Source organism: Cryptococcus neoformans (assembly GCF_000091045.1).
Source record: "Cryptococcus neoformans var. neoformans JEC21 chromosome 12 sequence".
In the NCBI taxonomy this organism is placed as follows: domain Eukaryota; kingdom Fungi; phylum Basidiomycota; class Tremellomycetes; order Tremellales; family Cryptococcaceae; genus Cryptococcus; species Cryptococcus deneoformans.
The window spans coordinates 886941-906719 of NC_006681.1; the positions used below are offsets into that span (position 1 = coordinate 886941).

Sequence of the window (19779 nt, forward strand, 5' to 3'; positions counted from 1 at the left end):
CACCTCCAGATCACGTGACCATAGTGTCCTCTTTCGTTATAACGCTGCAAATAAGGAATAGACAAATGTTTCCGCTAAGGTTTCCGCACTACTGTGAGGTGGATGGGGACAGGGTATAATTCTTCATCCTTCTAGTTAAGATGATAAGCTGTTTGTAGGACAACCTATATCAACTGGATAGGCAAGAAGAGAGACCCCGCGTTGCAAAAATAACCTACTTAATTACGCACGTACCGAGGAGTGGAAAGCGGATGTTCATCAGGTGGAAAGCCGGCTAGAGTAAGTCACCTCCACCCCATGACGTATGTCGTGGTTCCATTTGCGAGCTGGTTCCTCTTATCGGGTCCTCCATCCAAGCAACATCCAAGTCTTGCATTCGTGTCTCCAAAAGCCATCGTATCCGGTTTGAAAGTGCATCTTGACTGTGTCAGTTTATGAGCCTTTTTTTAATCCCAAGAACTGTACTGCTATCAATCGGCTACCTAACACTCCTTACAAATCACAAGATAACCTAAAACAAGCACCATTAACGACAATGGATAAATTAGACGCTCTTTTAGGTCCATTCAACCCCAACAAGATGGCCGCCAAATCGGCTTCGGACCCACTCAAAGTGCTAGTACTCGACGCTACCGGCGATGAAGGCTTCAGTGTCTGCAAATCTATGCTCAAGGATGGAGGGTTCAATATTTGGGGTTTGGTACCTAATGCGGATACGCCTGTTGCAAGAGGTGAGTCGTGTAGAAAAGGGTGATCGTTTTGACGTGAAGCTGATGGGACATTGTGCAATGATTCTAGAACTGAATAGATTGCAAGTGCAGATTGTGGAGGGAGAGCTTGATAGGCCTGATACATTCCAGAGCCAATTGGCTGGAATGGATGGAATCTTCATTCCTTCCGACAGTAAGTTTTTTTCGTTCGTCATCCTGTATACAAGGTCAGAATCGCTCATGTGCTAGTAGTTTTCTCAACCCCTGAGAGCGTAACCTGTGGTAAATCCCTTATCGATATGTGCAAGGTGGCAGGCGTTGGACACATCGTCTTTACTGCTCTCGATCTGGTACCCAACGGTGAAGGGAGTGATCATCCCGGAGGACAAAGTATGTCACTTTTTGAACCTGATACAAAACATTATCAGGCATATTCTGAAATCCTCATAATAGTATTATCCTACATCAAGCAAACATACACAGGTCATGCTGAGCACGAAGACCGTCCGCACGGCGCACATCATCATCTCCACTGGACGATCCTCTACCCCGGCTGGAAATTCTCCAAGCTGATCACTCTTGACTTATTTAGCAAAGTACCTATTTCCAAGCTCCCTACTGGGTCTAGGGAGCCTGATGCAGCGAAAGAGCTGGAGAAGAACGTGTCCCGAAAGGAAGGAGAACCGGCGGCAAGGCTTACTGATGATGATGGAGAGGAGTGGTTATTGCGAGTGCCATTGCCGGATGAAACCAAGATCCCGGGGTATGCTGTGGAACAACTGGGATTATGGGTCAAAGCTGCATTTTTGAACCACAAAAAATTCAGGGGTGAGCCAATAAGGCATACTTTACTTAAGCAGCATTCTAACTACCTCATCTTCGACAGAAAGCATCATCCAAGTCTGCTCCACCATGGTTACACCTCTCGAGATGGCAGATGTTCTTTCCAAAATGGCGGGAAGGCCAGTGCGGACGTTGGGATTGACACTCGAGGAATTCTTCTCTGGAGATTTTAAGACAGATATGGGAGAAACGAAGTGGGAGAGGTATAGAGCTGCTGCAGAGGGGTACGTAATTTTGATTTCCAGTATTTGCACTCAGCTCCTCACTGATATCTTCCTTTCTAATTATCTTTCTACATATAGCCATTTTGAAAGAGATCCTGAAGCCAGTCGAAAGATCGTTCCTGAACAATGGAATTTTGGCCAATGGGCCCGACAAAGCAAAGAGCTCGCAGTCTTGTTCGAAGAAGACAGGGATCGGCGGGAGGAAAAGGAACAGCATGGGAGACAGAATGATAAAGAAAAGTGAAGCAAAAATGCAATAATTTGACCACAAGAAGCATTAGAAGCATTAGGTACATAGTAGACATATGGGATGTGTCTGTATAACTGTAGCTTTATCAGGTTCATGGTAGATACCGCTACTGAGCTCTCATTCAGACCTACATAACTCGATGAACCACTTTGACCATGTAGCATTGATGTCGTTAAGATAGAAGAAGATAGAAGACGCCTCGGCTTTACAACGCTCGTTCGGTTCAACCTCCTCGCACGCCGTCAGATCTTCGCTACTCTACTCCACCCTCGTACATGTTCAGCGGCACTGTGGCATGTATCCAATACTAAGTATTAACTCTGCATTTGGCTGCAATATTCAAGTGCCCATGCATCCTAGTTTACAGCCGGTGCCTATGTCTATAGTTATTTACAGTTGTTTACGCTAATTTTATTGCCTATCAACCCATTTCGCTGTCTTATACAATAAAGGACATCTCAAAAGTCATGAATACTCGTTGATTCTGACATCGTAACTATTTCTCTCAACTTCGCCCATCTTTTCAGACTAAGATCCTTCTTAATCCGCCAGGAGGCACGTATATGCCCGTGATGGGACATCTTCCTTTCCTCTCCGTCTTCTTCTCTCTGTCATCCGTACTTTTTCCTGTCTCATAACTGCTTCCTTCCTTTTCACGCTCACTCACCTCTTCTTCCTCTCGAGGCTTATCTTCGCTCTGCTCGTCATGACACTCTTTCTCGCCCTCCACAGCGTTCCACCCACATTTCCAACAAATTACCCAACCACTCGGTAAGATCGCGGGGTTTGCCCATGCTTTATTGCACAACGGGCATATACCGAATTTCGCTGGAGGAATGTGTATTTCGGTACGTTCCCCGTTGCGTTTGTGCTCTTCGTCTTCATTGTCGGCATGGCTGCTACTTTGCTTGCGGGAAAATGGGAAAATGGAGACTGAAGAGAGAATGTTCACCGCTCGAGGGGGTAGAATGCCTTTATGTACCTCTGCCACTGATATCCCTCTTCCACCCTGTAGGCCGGATCCAGAACGAGACAGTGGTGAGAGGGCTCTAGGAGAAGAGGGAGAATACCACCATTGAGAAAGTTTGAGGGCGAGGAGCAGAGGCGGAAGAAGTGGTGGGAGAGAGAAAGATGAGAGGGCCGATCTGGAAGAGAAAGTGGTGGTATCCAAGGGAGAAGGAGGAGATGGGAAGCGAGCGCGTGAAATATGGAGGTTGAGGAGAAGGTACCATGGGCGCCAATAAGTTGTTTTGGAGAACAAATAAGCTATGTCATACCCCAGAAATGAAATGTCGAGGAGGAGGTTGAAATATGGGTAAAGGAGCTTGAATATGTGTTGGGACTGGATAAGTGCCGTTAGAATGTGCACAAAGGGTGTAGCAGATGGGCAGAGTGTAGTGATGCGTGGTTTAAAGATGAAGATCGATTTTTGCGAAAGACACATACCTTGCTTAGCGACTGAATCCTCACTTCACCATCTTCATCGCGCTGAATCTCATCATTCCCAATCCCCGAAAGCCGTTCAAAATAATCCTGCGCTCTCGCTCTGACGTAAGGCAGTCCCACAATGAAGACGAGAATTCCCCACCGCTGCTTACGGGTCAGGTTAGTTGTCGTGGGCGAGATGTTGAGCTGGCTTTGGGAAAGACTGCCAAGACGAGACAAAGAGAATGCACGAGAAGGGACTAGACGGAGTCCGTAAAAGTGTTCGGATAGCGATGCGTCTATTCGTTTCAAACATGCTTTCAGCTGCTGGTAGTTTGCCGGAAGGCAGTATTAGGATGACTCACTATGATGCTCGAGGTGATGTTTTTCGAGAATCAAAAGCAGAAGAGCAAAAGCCTCTTCGTGATGATTTAGTAGTCTTAAAAAATATCTAGGGTACCGTTGAGCCAGATACGAGAGGATGTATCGGAAGACGGGATGGAAGAGATCTCGCAACTGTTCTTGGGCAAGCAGGTCAAAGAGGGATGGAGCATTGACGTCTGGTACCGGTCGCTCTGGAAATACAGGCTGGGCCATTGTTTATCAACGAGATTTTGTAACAATCGAAGAGAAGATGTCATCCGTTGTCCGGTTACTCGCTTAGTATACTGACTGTATGAATGTGCCTTTACGTAATTTTATCTGATCAAAACAAACACAACATATCCTCGCGAGTGTATTTATCGTGTACGTACACTCTTTCCTTCACCCGAAATTGCAGCACCAACAGTATACAATGGCTGTACTCCACAGTAAGCGCCCTCGTATGCCAGCCAACTCTCAAGGCATCCATCAACAAACATGCATCAACGACGACGCAGCAGAAAAGGCAAAGCGGCGCAAATCGGCGCATTTCCATACTGTCCCAGACCATACCAGTATCAGCAACGAGAACGAGAACCCAAAGAACCAAGCCGGGAAGAGGGTAATATCTGGGCTTGCTATCCAGCAACAAGGATTGATCCAAAAGCGCGGGAAGAGGTTGTCTGCGGTGGAACCCAATATGCCGGAAGTTCGAATCGAGGTCAAGGAGAACAAGTACGAGGAATGGATGAAGCTTGCAACTGATAATGTGTATTAGATCCATATCATGTATCCTGCAAGAACTGACTTTAATTTTTTACTAGAAAATAACTGCCAACAATACGTGGAGTTTTGCCCTTATCGACTACTTTGCCGATCTCACCCTTCTCCGAAATGGCCCTGATGATCAGAGTATTAACTTTCAGAAAGCGAGTTGCACATTGGATGGGTGTGTGAAGATATGGACATCCAGAGTGGATAGTGTGGCCACAGAAACGGGGAAGTTGTTGAGCGGTTTGGCGGGAGGCAGTGGTAAGCTTGACTTTCCTATATCTTCTAAAGCGAGATGAGTCTGATGATGACCGGCAGCTGAGACAGGGGAGGATGATGGTTCAGAAGGCGAGGAGGATGAGGCCGGAGAGCCAAAAACAACTAGAAAGGTAAATTTCTTCAATCCTGCTGCAGAAAACCCAACAATAACGCATTCCAGACCGTCCGTTCTGAAGCTACTCTTGCAAAGTCGTTCGCCCAGCTTCAAATTAAAAAGTTCGATCTCGAATTCACCGTCGATCCGCTCTTCAAAAAGACTTCCGCGGATTTTGACGAAGGTGGTGCGATGGGCTTGCTGATGAACCATTTAAGTGTGGATAACAAATTGAGGGAAGTGTTTGATGCCGGTGATGCGGTGGCAGATGAACAGGATCTGGATGAGGAAAAAGAAGAGGGGGGTGGAGGGATGATTGATGAGGTTGTGCAGCTGGAAAAATTACGAAGTGAGCCGCCTCTCTTTTTTCTATATGCTCCTTCAGCTTCTATCAAACGAGAGCTGACGAGGGTTACTGAAGATTACATTCCTATCACCAAATTCCTCGCCGACTACTCTATCAACCCCTCTCTCGCCTCGTTCCACTTTAGTTCTGACTCTTCAACCGGAAACGACAATGACCCCGCCATCATTCTTGGGCTCAAAGACTCTTTCCCCGTTGACGAATATGATCATTATGATATCCCAATGGCGACAGCGGATGACTACAACCCGATGGACCCGGCATCCAACCGAAGGAGTGGGGAGGGGTATGATTTCTTTGGAAGTGAGGATTATGATGCTGTACCAGCCTATGGGGATGGCGGTTTCGATGAAGATGGTGCGAGTATGATGGGTGATCCTGAGGACGGCCTCTCCGCTCCTTTTCACAACCCTGCGAACAGTAACGGAGGCTCCCTTGCGCTCCTTGGTCCAGGGTCTTCTCATTTGGGCCCCTTTGATCCCCACCGCCAAGGTCAAGGCCACGAAATTGTGCTCACTTTGGGAGAAGGGGGTGATATCGGGTCAGGAGGGATGTTTGAATACTTTGATAAAGGATTCGGGAAGAGTTGGGCTGGCGCAGAACATTGGAGATTAAGGAAGGTCTCTAGAAAGGGTGAGTATTGTACTTCATTCTAATCTTCTTCACTTTTCCATTATCTTCACCCACCACTTCCCGTCGAGTTTCGACTTTCGACTTTAAGCGTTGAGGGTTGAGCTAATATCCACGACAGATATGGCTACTGCCGGGACAATTACCACTACAAACTCAAAAACCAAGGTTGACAAGACCCCCTTCGCAATCGATTTCCACACTCCTATGGTTACTTCCCTTACCTCCTCTACTCAAGCGCTCTTCACCCCCGCGTCTAATAAATCGTCTATCACCCTCCCGTCGACTTTTGCCCCCATTAGAACAAAGAACGGCAAGGCAGTGTCGGGCCAGCGTCAGCTTAGGGAAGAGCGCCTTTTACCGGACGACATGCATTTTAGCAGTCACCAGCTTTTGAGGCTGTTTTTGAAGCCCCAATTCTCCTTGAAGATGCGGCCAGGTGGTAGAAACATGGGAGGAATGGGGGGGATGATAGGTGCAGATGGGGAGATTGATGAGAATTTCTGGGCGGCCGCTGCAAAAGAGAGAGAGGGAGGTGAATGTGCTGGGGATGGTACGTATATTTTGTCTGCCCATGGAAGGTATAATTGTCGCTAACGCTAGCATCTATCGTCGACTTCCATTCGACAGAATTTGGTTCTGCTCCTGCACCATTTGAATCCCAGTTCTTCCAAGACGACGATGATTACGGTGACATGGATAATGACGTCGACTTTGGGCCTATCCAACCTAATGTTCCTGTCCTCTGCGGCCCCGGTGAAGAGGAAGACGATCTCTGGGCAGGCACGCAAATGGAATTGAAAAAGGCTCGTCCGGAGAACGTCAATTTTACGAAGAAGGCGAAAAGAGTGGATGTGAAGAGGTTGAAGGATGACATCTGGACGGGTTTGAAAGATCTTGTACCTTATTCCGATAAAGCTGGTGATACAGATACCGACGATGAGGATTCCACCCCTTCCACACCTCCTGAACCTTCCGATTCCGAACCGGTCAAGACATTCTCCTCCATTATCCAATCTCTTCGCTCAACTTACCCACCTCAGAAAATGTCTGAAATCTCGACATCATTTTGTTTCATTTGTCTGTTACATCTGGCGAATGAGGAAGGGTTGCGAATCGAGAGTGCGAGAGGGGACGGAAAGGAAGGGGAAGATGTGGGCTGCGTGGGAATAGCGCCAGTGGGAGAAGACGGGGAGGTTGTTTTGGGCGAGGGATTAAATGCTTTGCTGGGGATGTTGGGCGCTGGTAGAGGTGGGTCGGAAGGAATGGAAAGCACAAGTGAGGGAGTAAAGAAGGATAGGGTGATTGGCGAGTTGGAGGCATTGAAGGTGTACAAGGTGCGCCTTTTCTTCTTTTGATAAGTTCATATTAGTGTTTAGCGTTAATGTCTTGGCCATTAGGATCACGCGGCTGGTCGAGCTGCGTAAGGTCGTAAAACATCTCTACGATGATGGAAGTGTCTCGTTTGGGATAAGGGTTTTGTCTTTTTTTCCTCCTTTAATTGAGGGAATCCACTGTACTATGTTCGTGTTATCATCGCTTATGCGCCCTACCTTCTTCAGGGCATAAGATAATATTTAGCATGCGCTAACTGTTACAATGCATAAGATTGGTCTGCTGTACGAGTTTGTATTGAAGATGGGTTATATTATACTTGGACAGATGACTTTGCTTTTTCTTCGCCAATCGCCGTACTACTTGGCCTATAACCTTCTAACCTTCTAAGCTTCTCACCAGCTCCCTCGATGTATAACCTTTCTTCTCGCCTCCTCAATGTGACCTCTCAAACCCACTATCCTTCCACGTACTCGGGACTTCAAACGCCCGCGCTTGCGCCTCCATGTCCATGTCCATGTCTTCTCCCGCCCTTTTTGCCACCTCCTCCACCACCACCTTTCTCCTCCTCATCTTTGCCTTCCTTCCCGCCGTCTCTCAGACCCATACTCCGTCTCTTCACGGACCTCTGAGATTGCGCCCTGACCAATCCTAAACCTGGGTTTGAGTTGAAAGACGGACCGAACGCGTTACTACCATCGGAAGGGATTTCAACGTCCATGTTTTCGACAATGGGGCGTTTACTGCCTATCGGGTAGTTCTGTGCCGGACCAGACGATGAGAAAGCTAGCGGGGCGGAAGTGGAAATTATGGGAAGCGAAGGGAGGGAGGGATTGAATGTACTTGAAGTTAAGGAGGAAGAAGAGGGGTTAATGGACTGGGAAGAATGTGAAGGGGCGGGGTTTGCGTATCGAATGGGTTGACCTCGGGAGGGTTTAGTGGTGGGAACAAGCAAAGATGATTGGCTCAAAGACCCAGCGGTAGATGCCATGGTGGAAGGGTTTGGTTGGCCGGAAGAATAATTAAGGGGTGATGAAAGCATGTTTGGCGTTGGCTGGTACGTTGTGGTATCCATAAGTCGATGAGGAGTTGAACTTTCACTTTGACCGTCTGAGCCTTCGACACTATTCCCTATGAAGACACTCATACTGTTCGCGTTGGAGTTAGCGCCGGAATGATCGAAAGCAGGAGCAGATGATGGACGGTTAGGGGCGAGATGGGATTGCCGACTAATGGGATTCGACCTAGGACGAGGAGGTGGTGTGTCTTCAGCTTCGTCGGCAGCGAATACCGATATAGCAGCCTGCAAATCAGGACAGAAGCGAGTTTTCGTCAGCTGAATGAGGTCAACAGTGAAGGTGAAACCTACTTGACGAGCATCTGCCCAGTCCATTAATCGACTTAAAGTCTGTGCCGAGTCCTGTCCTTCGCCTATAGAAGATTGCACCATAGAAAGCATATCCTTCCTACAATATCGAAAGACAGATCAGCACCTTGATTTCGTCTCTTCATGAGATGCTTACAAAGCTGTCGAATATCCTGCATTGTATCCTTGCTATAACGGAGCAGGTCAAGTTCAGTGCCACATATCTTTTTTGTTCGCAAGATGATGCCATATGGGTCTAGGCACAGGATGGATATCTCACCTTTGTAACAGCTAAAGAACTCCTATACAAGCTTGTGATAGATGCGGCGGCAGCTACAGATATATGTAAGCCACGACTCCATCGACAATCCCAACCATATAAAGAACACGCGAAACGAATACCGATGTATCAAGTTATACCAAACATGAACCTGGCGGCGAGTAATAGGTGACTGACCTCTAAATTTGTCCCCAATATCCCTCTCTGCATCCGCAACATCTGGATCCAGACTGGCATTGAGGTTGGAAAGGTCCATTGTCGTTAAATTGTAATGTAAAAGTATAGAAGAAGGTATATAGACTTAGAGACTGAGATTAAATACGTATCATTGAGTAGCTAGATCGGAGTTGATCCGAAAACCGCAAAACATCAAGAGAAAAGTGGATGCTCGAATAATTTAGCTACACGTCATCACTTCTGATCGAAGCTAAGTCGTATGAACAAGAATCCGTTTTCGACGGATCCGTTTCGATTTTTTTTTCGTTGTACTCTTTGGTTTCAAATATAACGAATGTCGTCTATCTAAATGCTTTGCGACATTGACCCAGGATTGACTCTCTGGATATTGCTCGCTTTTCAAAGCCAATTAATGAGCAATTCCTTCGATAACATCGCTTCTATCTCCGCGCCGCTATCTACGTTGTTACAACCTGTACTTACCGGCGTACCCACCTTTCACCATTTGCTCGACTATAAAGGATATCGGGACGTCTCCTTTTCGGCAAAGTACTTTTATACACTCAGGGGATCCCTCATTTGGAATTGAGATCATTCCATTTCTCACGAGAAGCAATCCTTAAGAGTTACAATCGAAAATTCTAAAGTCGAAGGCGAATGATGAAGGGACGTGATTGTCTCGATGTTCAAGCTAGCTACGAGGTTTCCCATTTCCGGAGTATGAACAATGGTGTGTATGACTTTGTTGCGCGGCGATTTCGACATACGGATAGAACAATCACTAGCACAGCTTCAGTTCGACCGATGCTCTCGAACCTGAGAAGAGGTTTACAAACAACCTTATAAAAGATTTCGATATTATTACGCCTTCTCGCTAGCTTCCAATGGTACGAGGTAAAGGCACTATGGGTGATACTGCTCGAGATGACTATACAGTCGGAAATGAACATGACAATGGACCGAGGCAGCCAAACTTCTTGCAAAAGCGTATGCGTAAGTACATGTCTCCTCGCTTTCTGCCATCACCCTTGATGCAGCATAAGCTTAATACAGCCCAGTTTCCTTGCTTTGAGCCCATACCTCTGTCCCGAGACCATCTAGGGGGGGGCGTCAGATGGTCGACAACTCGTCATCGCGCAACCAGATCGAGTAAATATTTTGATACACAGCTCTGGAAGACGTTGGGCTGATATGTACGACCGCCCAGCTGGCTAAGGAAGTACTTCAGAAGCTATTCAAGCATGATAAGATAGCGTCTTTTGGCAGACAATTGAACGTGAGTATTCCATACAAGCTATCATTGGCAGATAACAGGTATACTGACATTGTGTACATCTTTACGGACAGATTTACGGCTTCTCGAAAATTTCCAGGTCTACAATTTAAGGATAACAATGGGAACGTCTCGAACTCCAGCATTTGGGCTCGTATGTCTTCTTCCTCTCTCCTGTCTTCTCGACTACTCCCGCTGACTTGAAAACTACTCTTCCTGATAGGTCGAACCCTTCACAGGCTGTCTACCTCGGCGCAAATCCAATCAATCAAACGTCATGCTCCACCAAAGCTCATCCGCACGCGTCGAATCGCTAACGGGGAGATCATCCGGACGAGGGCTGGGCGAGGCGTATTGGAGAAAGCGAAGAAGATGCAAGAAAGTACCAAAAGGGGCAGAATAAAAAGGACAAGAGAGCGGGCAGAACATGGAGAGGCATTGATGAATGGGCGGGATGGGGGAGACCACCAGCAACGATGGCCTACACTTTGCGGTCCAACAGGTCTCTTCAACATTACGAACCGAGAACTCAAAATTGAGGTTAGCGGATATATCTGAGTCCGCAGACCATGAGCACCGAAACCATGATGAAGATCAAAGCCAAAATGCAATATCATCATGGCTTCCAAACTCATGGATGTTACAAGCTGATAATCAATTTACAGGACCTGATTTTTTTTGCTGCGAGCCTGAATCAGGCCGATGAGCACTTCCCTTCTCAACTCGAAGCATCTGCACATACGCATTATCAGCCACATCTCCAAGGCTCGACAGTCATGAACGATATCATGAGGGCAAACGGCTCCACAACAGCTCACACAAATGCAAATAGACTGTATCATTTTGCTCCAACAAGTATCCATACTTCTCCTACACTTCTATTACAGTTGTCAAATGAAAGGCATTCCTTCTTCATCCCTCCTATCTTCTCAAACTCTCGAGCTAACATTATTTGGAGAACGTACTATGGTAACGATAGTGCGCTTTTTTGTATGGGGCCGAAATCCCCGTTTTTTTCCAACCGCTCTCCACACACCTCAAACCTGCGCCTTATGGGAATTTTATGGCACTGATCGATGGCTTTCGTTTCGCTCAGAGCTGGGATAAATGGGAGGGGAATTGGCGAGGATGATAATGAAATCGGCGCAAACGAGGTAATGGACATCGATTCTCAGCAGCCGAACGGCCAACAAACGGAAGAGGCAGATGACGATTGTACTGGTACAGTAATAATAAAGGACGTCGGGGGTACTGGTTGCCCGCTAACGCGAGCGAAAATAACTATGAAGAAAACTTCACGTTCGAGTCGCGGCGCCCGTAAGCCTGGTGTTTGATCGGAGATTTTACAGGGCTTAGTGGGGCTTAATTATAGTGTCATAAATAAAGCTGGTGACAAAGATGCATGTTTCTGAGATATGCTTGAGTGCAGTGCTGGCACATCATCGGGGCCGAGGACGAAATTTGTGGTCCCGAAATCCTCGATTTTCTCCAGACATCCATGTGAGAAACGCGTGGAAATCGCGTGCGAAATTAGATTAGCAGACTTGAATGTAAGAACGACCTCAGATGCAGGCTTATGTAATCCAATCCGCCTCCGCTAATTTTCCCAAATAAGGAAACGGAATCAAAATAAGATAAGTCGCGACTGGAAATAAATAAAGGAAAAATAAGGAAATTGATAGTTGAAACGTACTAATTTTGTATCTAAAACAAGCGTATACTTATTATATTATTAGTAAAATGCACTCGCTCCGTCATTTGGATTTTAACTCGAAGTCCTGCATGTCAGAACGCCGGATTGTCCTGATGATGTCCGTCCCAGGCCCTATCAAACAATTGCGGGGCTCGGTCGCAATAGTGTAACCGGCGGGACTTCGGCTCCGCTTGATTTCTGTTTTACGCGAGCAGTGTTCGGTGACTTTTTGGTGCGATTCGCATACAGTTCGCTCTCTTTCGTTCGGGGCTGAGCTCGGCAACTTCGGTATTCCCCTATGTAGGAAGGAAGAATCGTTGAAACGACTACATATACAGACTGGCGCTCTAGCTCTCCCACATCCTCAGCACAGCATATCATCGCACTAGTTACTTCAAGCATTTCGATCATCTCAAAAAAGTTCCATCAGACTCACCAATCTCTCGCAATGACAGTTGAAATCCCATCGTCTAACAGGAAGGCCCGAATTGGTGTGATGGGCGTGGGCCGAATGGGCAAACGACATGCCAGAAATGTGCGATAAATTTCATCTTGTAGGCCCTGTGCAATTGCTGACCAAGTGAATGCCTTACAGATCGCCGAGTTCGCCCCTAGAGCCGAGCTTGTGGCGGTCTCCGACCCATACCCCGAGGCTCTAGAATGGGCCAAGGCCAACTTGCCTTCCACAGTTAAGTCAGTAGTCTCTCGCGTCTTCCTTCAGTTGAGAGAGGCTGACGTATTCTCGCAGGACGTACAGTTCCTCTGAGGAGTTGATCAACGATCCCGACGTTGAGGGAATCCTGATTGCCACTGAGACCGCCTTCCACGCCGAGTACGCCATTAAGGTCATCGAGGCTGGCAAGGTAAGCAAATCGTTTATGCTTCAGCGTGCTTTGCCTTCCACTAACGTGACCGTACTCTTAGCACGCACTTATTGAGAAGCCCATCTCGGTGGATATCGAGCTTACGAAGCCGGTCGTGGCAGCTGCAAAGAAGCGTCCTGATCTCAAGGTCATGGTGGCTTTCTCGAGGAGATGTGAGTGCCACTCGGCGAGATGCAATTGTGCATTCCACTGACATTGTACGCGATTCTTAGTCGACGCATCCTACCAAGAAGCGGCTAAGCGGATTGAGGATGGACAACTCGGCTCAGCGTACCTTATCAAGTCTTGCACAAACGACCTTTACGACCCTACTGGCTACTTCTTGAACTACGCCAAGAAGTCTGGCGGCATTTTCATGGACTGCGGCATCCATGACATCGACATTGGTCGATACCTTTTGAACGTTGGCAACACAGATGGGCTCAAGAATCCTGCCAAGCAGGTTTCCAAAGTCTTCGCAACGGGGCTGAACACTGTTTACCCCGAATTGGCAGAGATGGAGGATTGCGACAACGCTCTCGGCATAATTGAGTTCGAAAATGGCTCAAAGTTGAACATTCATCTCTCCAGGACTTCAATCCTCGGGCACGACGTCGTGTGTGAGGTGTTTGGGACTAAGGGAAAGTTCGTGATCAACGCTGTAAGTCGTTTCAGCCTGCGTCTGGACCGAGAGGGTTATTAACACGAGCTTGTCCAGGTTCCCAACATCTCCCGCGTCGAGATCCGCGACGAACACGGTGTCCGAACGGAGTCTCAGTGAGTCTACTTGATTCTCGCAGGCCTCAGATTGCTCCAATGCTAAAACTTGTCAAAATAGCCCCTCATATTATGAGCGATTTTTCGAGGCTTTTAAGACAGAAGTCCAAACTTTCTCAAGTTGTATCTTGGACGACACACGTAGGTCACTCGCTTTATTTGTGTCCTCAATACTGACGGTCCCATGCAGCTGTTCCCACTCCCCCCCACGACGCCCTCGAGGCCGCGCAAATCGCCACAGCGCTCACTCATTCATTCCGCACTGGCAATCCTGTATACTTCGATGACAATGGAGAGCCTATTTTGAAGTAAATCCGACGAGGAGGTGGTGCTTGGGACTATGTATAAGATTGATTTTGGTGTCATCGGCTTTGGCACTATGTATAAGATTGATTTTGGTGTCATCGGTTTTGGCCTTGTGAGAAGGTACTGTATGCAGCACATGATGGACAATCTATTCAACTGAGAGAAAAGTTTTCATTGCATTCTACCCCAGGCCATTAAGTAATGATTATCTCTGAACAAGTTTGAAATGGAGGAGATTGATGAATGATTTTGCTTTTACCTAGCTGGGGCCTGACTTCACTGCAAACTTTAGAATGCATTCAAGCTTGGGTCTGATCGACAGAGCGATTTTTCATAGTACTGGACCTGGTGTGGACAGCTCTTTCATCTCGTTTCAATGGAAATACATGGTATTCAATTCTGGAGGCTTGGTTGGTGAAGCGAGAAAGCTGCAGCAGTTAATCTCCTCGTGAGGGTCTGTCATGTCATCTATATATATATATCCTGACACTTCAATTCATCACGCATCGCCGCTGGAGTTGCCGTAGATAACGAAATGATTGGCCATGACCGTATTCTGACCCGTTTTGACCGTACCGTGACTGGTCAGTGACTCTTCGAACTTTGGTCCGGTTCTTCTGTGTTAAAGAAATTGATCTGCAGGTGAGGGGAATTGGATAGGGACCAACGAGATTCGAGATTGTAAGGGATCCAACGAAGGGGGAGAATTGCAGCAGCTCCTGCGTGGCGGGTGCGTGATATCAAATTGCCCATATCTGGTCCTGCGCTTGCTTGTTGGAATCTGACAGACTGGCGGTGGACGCCGAGCCTGTTACTAACACGCTACGGTATAAACTACTCACTGCAGTACATTACCGCCGGCAGCCAAACCTGGCCAAAGTCATTCATTATTATCTACTGCGGATGGCAGTGGAAGGGAACCAAGCGAATGCTTAACCAATAGGAGGCTCGGGATGTTCCCCTACAATTTAGGTTTATGAAGTTCGGTGAGTTCGGTCGATTTCTGGAAACTAAATAAGTCATTTTGATTACCCTTCGAGAGCGGTCTTCGCTCGGATTTCCGACGCTCCCTAAGACCTCGAAGACCTCTCTACTTTACTTTATTCTACACTCATACCCGCACGCAAGTCTCTCTTCGGTATGTTTTCGAGCTTCTCGCAATTCCAGGTCAAACAGATGGTTACATTGTGTGGGACACATTTGAGTTTAGCAGGACGTACATTTAGCAGAAATTGCAAGAACATGAACTTAGGTATATATATAACTGCCCACGATAAATCGCTGTCGGCTTTGCACAATACCATCCACTTCGCATAACTATTACATCCAAACAAGCAACACAATGGCTATCTCTCAAGGCAATTCTAGTGGCAAGCTTCGCATCGGTGTCCTCGGTGTTGGCCGGATGGGTCGACGACACGCGTCAAACGTAAGTTTTGTCCTTGTGAAATTGGTATGAACACGGTTGCTCACACATTGTTTGGTAGGTTGCTTACTCGGCACCACGGGCAGAGCTGGTGGCAGTAGCGGACCCCAGTCAGGAGGCACTGGCGTGGGCCAAAGCGAACCTGCCGTCCACAGTGCAGTGAGTGCTTTCTCCGTCCCGTTACAGAGAGTGAGAAACATCGCCGACAGCATGAGAAAAGGTATTATTCCGACTCCGCGGACGTCATTCAATCGCCCAACGTCGATGCTGTCTTGATTTCTACTGAGACTTCGGAACATGCAAGGCTCGCTTTGGAGGCTGCCGCCGCGGGAAAGGTATGTAAACAGCAGCCGAGCCCTGGGAGTAATGCAACTGACCCTTGCGGCAGCACGTCCTTCTTGAGAAACCCATCTCCGTTGATGTTGACCTTTCGCGGCCTGTCGTGGAAGCCGCCGGTAAGCACCCCGAACTGAAGATAATGATTGGATTCTCTCGGCGATGTAGGTCTTCATTGACTATTTCATGCACGCGGCGTCAATGCTGATAGAAGGCCTACAGTCGATGCTTCCTACAGGGAGGCAAAGAGGAGGATTGATGAAGGTAGCGTGGGCAAACCGTACTTGATCAAATCGTGCACCAACGATCAATACGACTCCACCGGCTTCTTCATTGCCTACTCTAAGGCATCTGGAGGCATCTTCATTGATTGCGGTATCCACGACATTGATATCTCACGATGGCTATTGGACGTTGAAAACCCAGCCAACCTCAAGTATCCTAAGAAGCAAGTGACCTCGGTTTGGGCGACCGGCCTTAACGCTCAACACCCAGAGCTCGCGTCGTACGGAGACTGTGACAATGCTATCTGCGTGGTCGAGTACGAGAATGGAACCAAGTGTACCTTCCACCTCTCGAGGACAGCCATCCACGGTCATGACTGCTTCTGCGAGGTCTTTGGAACCGACAGCAAACTGATCATCAACGGCGTAAGTCATTGCTCGGCCTGATACTTCGTATGTGAGCCAAATTTGATCCCTTGTTCTTTCGCAGAATCCAAACATGAACCGTGTAGAGATCAGAGACATTCACGGAGTTCGTATGGAGTCTACGTAAGTGTTTCAAACCACCTTTTGATAAATAGCGTCTTACTCATTGACTCGTCTACAGGCCTACATACTACGACCGATTCAGGGATGCATTCATCAGCGAGGTTCAATCTTTCTGTGACGTAGTTTTGGACGACAAACGTAAGTTGTTTAGCTTTAACTTGTGTTCCTTCGTGCTGATCATGCCCCTTCAGCCGTCCCTACCACGCCTCAGTCCGCCCTGGAAGCTGCTAAGATCGCCATGGCCCTCACTCATTCTTTCCGAGCCGGCAAGCCGGTTTATTTTGACAATGAAGGCGAGGCAATTATCAACTAGGCATGAGATTAATGGGATATATATATGTGTGTAACCATTATAACCATTATGACCCTCATAAAGCAGCGCGTACCAAATGTATAGGATGAGCCGCAAATGTTATGTTCCTGGAAGTCCATGCGTCGGTGGCTAGCCCTAGTCTGTGAAGTAACTTAGACTACTCATCAAGAGGCGGGACTGTGATGCTGCCATGTTGCCATGTTGCCAGGGCCATTATGCTGAAGTACGCACAGTGAACTGTCTTCGGTTGAATGATATAGCTCCGAGTCCAGGATGGTTTTACGGGCTTCTCACGCAGCAATCGACTACCCTTTATCGACGGCTTCCAGCCATTTTTGAACAGTCAGAGTGGTCAGCTCTGTGACGGTGGCCGTCTTCCGGCAGCCGAAGCGGAAGCCGTAAATGGTAGTACCACGCAGGGCGACTGCCTCGCTGGCGGATGATTCGGACGATTTGCAAAACAAGCGGTACCGGCAGAATGTGACCTTTCTGTAGTCTGTATGCAACATTACTAATATAGTTCTATATAGAGGCAACCTAAGATCGTCTCGTGACCGGAGTGCCTGGCCGTGTTGGCACCGCCGATGCGGGACGATCGGGGATGACCTGCAGACACAATACGCGAGAATACTGCAAATGATAAGATGGTGCGTTCGACATCAAGGACGTGAGAGTTCCTCACCATATTCCACCAATTCCACAAGCTTTCGCCCATCTTTGAATCCTCTTGCGTTACAGAGTGACGCGTCCAGCAGGCTAAGCACGACATGGGCCACCTTGCCGCCCTAATCAAAAGGGTTACTGTGAGCGCAGAACGATATGAAGCCTGCTCGAGTACTCACCATACTCTCACCATTACGAGCGAGACATTCGATGGGTATGCTGTTGCTTGTTGGTTCATGGTCACTATTTTCAGTCACTCACCTTTGCAGCTGCTGGAAGACCCGCTGTGCTATTGATTGTCGATCTTGACGTATGTCCATGTCTGGGGAGAAGTGCACTTTGAGATCGAGCTGGACGAGCTGTCAGTTAGTTCGTGAACTTTGTGAAGAGTGCCTCACACTACACACCAATGCCATTTCGACACATAGAGCCGTGATGCAAATGTTGGCCGCTTGCGTTTCATTGAATGAAGTCGAAGAATCCCCTCCAGATTTCGGTTCGGGACGATACTGAGGGGGAAGGTCCSCGAGGGTTTGACGGAGCTCATTCATGGCCTCTTGAACCCACTCGCCGTGCGCCCAGACGTTAAACCAGAGAGGAGTTGAATCCAACAGTCGTCGTCGCAGCATACATTGAGATAAGATCTGGAGCAGTCGATTGACGCAATTAAAACCGACTATGTAAAGAGTGTTGCTGTCCTGGTTGGACAAGTAGCATATCATCGCGTGTGATAAAGTCGTCATCGACTTCAAGGGGCAAAGGGGGTACGCCATCCGAGTCTTGAATCGTCACAGGGTTGAGGTACATCGCGTTTGTTCTTAGCAGACCATCAGTAGACATCCATCAAACCTGAGGGGAAAACGACGAACTTATCAATATCATATGCCACCCAATACAACTTTCGGCACATTTCAACCTCACGTAGGTCTTTCATTCCGTGTGGAGAAGCCTGGTTGAGCTTTAACGAGTAGACTAATCGCCTGACGTCACTGATGAGGTTTTCGGGAAGGTTTTCAGAGCTCGCCGACTGGCTTGTGATCCAGTCTCTATATGCAATCTTAGCTTTGCATTGTAGCACTCGTTTGAGATACTCACAACATTGTCGAAGCAAGAATGACAAGACTGGGTTTCATTTGGTGTCGGATCTGGATCATGCGACTGCCGCGTTGGCATCGTCGAAACAGCGTCTCCTGTCTCGCCCTATCCATCCTTTGTTCAAGCGTGCGGGCATTGGTATGACAAATACTAGTGTGTACGTTTTGGTTAGCCAAGATCAAAGACAAAACGATAGACTTACGTGTAAGCGACTGAGGCAGCAAGTCCGCAAACGTCCGCTCCTAATTGTCAGTTAGATGGGCAACCTACCGATACTGAGGAGGAGACCACGAAATGCTTCATCGATTCCATCTCTGCGGTGCAACACGTCCTGGGCAAATGTAGGTCTGTGTACAAGAGGTAGGAGCGGATGCTGGTATTTGAGGTAGAGTGACAGAAAGAACCCAACCTCGTCCCAAGATGCAACAGACTCGATGGCGGGAATCACGTGAGAATTACCAAGCCACTCTGTTCTACCATCACCAGATAACATTCCCTGCAGGTCGACAGAAGGTATGCCGGAGGAGCAAGCGCCAGCAAATTCGAGACTCTGCAAGCCATTGGGTACATGACTCTCATTGGTGAAAGGGGATTGCCCTAATCCGTTCCAGGGGACTTGCGGCGGCGACGGTCTCAAGGTTGACACTCCATCCCCTTCCAAGGACTGACCTACTGTCTGGCTGGTTGGACTTGCTGACAGCCCTTGTGAACCGAAAGGCAGACCGGGAAGCCGGGTTATTGGACGATCCGGGTATTTTAAGAGGCCATTCTCTGCCACATCGCGCGTTTCAAGGAAGGCGTGGGGGTGTTTAGATCCAACTTGGGCAGTTGCTTGGCCAGACGATTGAGCTTCGGCCTCACTTGGTATTGTAAAGTCGAATGATAACGGCAAAGGTGTACCTAAGAGGTGTCGAAAAGAGTCGTACAGAGATTCCACTACTGAGGGGTTTATTAAACTACGATTGTCGACGAGGAAATTAAAATCTTCGGGGGAGTCGGAATGATGGATATTGGGCGTAGAATCGCGAACTCGGAGGGCCGCGGTCTGCGATGCCGTTTTGAGGTGATTTTCGGAACTGGTCCGGGTGCAACGCAAGTGTTAGGGGGTTAGGGGGTTAGGGGGTTAGGGGGTTAGGGGGTTAGGGGGTTA

At 47.9% G+C, this 19779-nt stretch overlaps 6 protein-coding genes and 1 pseudogene across 7 annotated transcripts; 4 read left to right on the forward strand and 3 right to left on the reverse strand.

Annotated features, from left to right (window-relative positions):
• The first annotated feature begins 105 nt into the window (after positions 1-105).
• Positions 106-2185, forward strand: CNL06780 (expressed protein). Its single transcript, XM_568196.2, has 6 exons — positions 106-731; positions 799-903; positions 963-1100; positions 1164-1538; positions 1597-1777; positions 1856-2185. Exons 1-6 carry the CDS (start codon positions 536-538, stop codon positions 2019-2021), a joined length of 1161 nt encoding a protein of 386 aa, XP_568196.1. The 5' UTR covers positions 106-535; the 3' UTR covers positions 2022-2185.
• Positions 2186-2211: 26 nt separating this feature from the next.
• CNL06790 (conserved hypothetical protein) lies at positions 2212-4069 on the reverse strand. Its single transcript, XM_568241.2, has 3 exons — positions 3818-4069; positions 3474-3751; positions 2212-3369 (listed from the first exon to the last, which is right to left on the reverse strand). The coding sequence occupies exons 1-3, from the start codon at positions 4047-4049 to the stop codon at positions 2551-2553; spliced, it is 1329 nt and encodes a 442-aa protein (XP_568241.1). The 5' UTR covers positions 4050-4069; the 3' UTR covers positions 2212-2550.
• Positions 4070-4220: 151 nt separating this feature from the next.
• On the forward strand, positions 4221-7568 carry CNL06800 (mitotic chromosome condensation-related protein, putative). The gene is made up of 8 exons (XM_024658238.1): positions 4221-4584; positions 4640-4847; positions 4905-4975; positions 5026-5308; positions 5381-5956; positions 6075-6506; positions 6584-7290; positions 7354-7568. Exons 1-8 carry the CDS (start codon positions 4249-4251, stop codon positions 7378-7380), a joined length of 2640 nt encoding a protein of 879 aa, XP_024513900.1. The 5' UTR covers positions 4221-4248; the 3' UTR covers positions 7381-7568.
• On the reverse strand, positions 7537-9254 carry CNL06810 (hypothetical protein). Its single transcript, XM_568198.1, has 5 exons — positions 9112-9254; positions 8935-8987; positions 8812-8843; positions 8658-8754; positions 7537-8591 (listed from the first exon to the last, which is right to left on the reverse strand). The coding sequence occupies exons 1-5, from the start codon at positions 9188-9190 to the stop codon at positions 7770-7772; spliced, it is 1083 nt and encodes a 360-aa protein (XP_568198.1). The 5' UTR covers positions 9191-9254; the 3' UTR covers positions 7537-7769.
• Positions 9255-12300: 3046 nt separating this feature from the next.
• Positions 12301-14177, forward strand: CNL06820 (conserved hypothetical protein). Its single transcript, XM_568199.2, has 8 exons — positions 12301-12612; positions 12673-12770; positions 12826-12940; positions 13002-13113; positions 13174-13601; positions 13659-13717; positions 13779-13858; positions 13908-14177. The coding sequence occupies exons 1-8, from the start codon at positions 12526-12528 to the stop codon at positions 14027-14029; spliced, it is 1101 nt and encodes a 366-aa protein (XP_568199.1). The 5' UTR covers positions 12301-12525; the 3' UTR covers positions 14030-14177.
• Positions 14178-14886: 709 nt separating this feature from the next.
• On the forward strand, positions 14887-16953 carry CNL06830 (conserved hypothetical protein). Of its 2 annotated transcripts, XM_024658851.1 has the most exons (9): positions 14887-15009; positions 15064-15452; positions 15511-15608; positions 15670-15784; positions 15838-15949; positions 16008-16435; positions 16500-16558; positions 16617-16696; positions 16750-16926. In XM_024658851.1, the coding sequence occupies exons 2-9, from the start codon at positions 15366-15368 to the stop codon at positions 16869-16871; spliced, it is 1101 nt and encodes a 366-aa protein (XP_024514680.1). In that variant the 5' UTR covers positions 14887-15009; positions 15064-15365; the 3' UTR covers positions 16872-16926. The 2 variants fall into 2 exon arrangements, with proteins under 2 accessions (XP_024514680.1, XP_568200.1); XM_568200.2 differs by having other exon boundaries at positions 14887-15452; positions 16750-16953.
• A 429-nt stretch (positions 16954-17382) lies between these two features.
• CNL06840 lies at positions 17383-19122 on the reverse strand (annotated as a pseudogene).
• Between the last annotated feature and the right edge of the window lie 657 nt (positions 19123-19779).

Bases quoted from the DNA above. Each gene is read 5' to 3' on its own strand.
- CNL06810 (XM_568198.1), bottom strand. From the start codon at position 9,190: ATGGACCTTTCCAACCTCAATGCCAGTCTGGATCCAGATGTTGCGGAT. The intron at 8,844-8,934 runs GTGAGATATCCA...GCTCCGTTATAG, and splicing joins GTTCTTTAGCTGTTACAAAG to CAAGGATACAATGCAGGATA. The intron at 8,755-8,811 runs GTAAGCATCTCA...TCGATATTGTAG, and splicing joins GCAGGATATTCGACAGCTTT to GAAGGATATGCTTTCTATGG.
- CNL06780 (XM_568196.2), top strand. From the start codon at position 536: ATGGATAAATTAGACGCTCTTTTAGGTCCATTCAACCCCAACAAGATG. The intron at 904-962 runs GTAAGTTTTTTT...ATGTGCTAGTAG, and splicing joins AATCTTCATTCCTTCCGACA to TTTTCTCAACCCCTGAGAGC. The intron at 1,539-1,596 runs GTGAGCCAATAA...CATCTTCGACAG, and splicing joins GAACCACAAAAAATTCAGGG to AAAGCATCATCCAAGTCTGC.
- CNL06830 (XM_568200.2), top strand. From the start codon at position 15,366: ATGGCTATCTCTCAAGGCAATTCTAGTGGCAAGCTTCGCATCGGTGTC. The intron at 15,453-15,510 runs GTAAGTTTTGTC...ATTGTTTGGTAG, and splicing joins GTCGACGACACGCGTCAAAC to GTTGCTTACTCGGCACCACG. The intron at 16,436-16,499 runs GTAAGTCATTGC...GTTCTTTCGCAG, and splicing joins GCAAACTGATCATCAACGGC to AATCCAAACATGAACCGTGT.
- CNL06820 (XM_568199.2), top strand. From the start codon at position 12,526: ATGACAGTTGAAATCCCATCGTCTAACAGGAAGGCCCGAATTGGTGTG. The intron at 12,613-12,672 runs GTGCGATAAATT...AATGCCTTACAG, and splicing joins GCAAACGACATGCCAGAAAT to ATCGCCGAGTTCGCCCCTAG. The intron at 12,771-12,825 runs GTCAGTAGTCTC...GTATTCTCGCAG, and splicing joins AACTTGCCTTCCACAGTTAA to GACGTACAGTTCCTCTGAGG.
- CNL06800 (XM_024658238.1), top strand. From the start codon at position 4,249: ATGGCTGTACTCCACAGTAAGCGCCCTCGTATGCCAGCCAACTCTCAA. The intron at 4,848-4,904 runs GTAAGCTTGACT...GATGACCGGCAG, and splicing joins CGGTTTGGCGGGAGGCAGTG to CTGAGACAGGGGAGGATGAT. The intron at 7,291-7,353 runs GTGCGCCTTTTC...CTTGGCCATTAG, and splicing joins AGGCATTGAAGGTGTACAAG to GATCACGCGGCTGGTCGAGC.
- CNL06790 (XM_568241.2), bottom strand. From the start codon at position 4,049: ATGGCCCAGCCTGTATTTCCAGAGCGACCGGTACCAGACGTCAATGCT. The intron at 3,752-3,817 runs GTGAGTCATCCT...TGAAACGAATAG, and splicing joins ACATCACCTCGAGCATCATA to ACGCATCGCTATCCGAACAC. The intron at 3,370-3,473 runs GTATGTGTCTTT...GCACTTATCCAG, and splicing joins GGATTCAGTCGCTAAGCAAG to TCCCAACACATATTCAAGCT.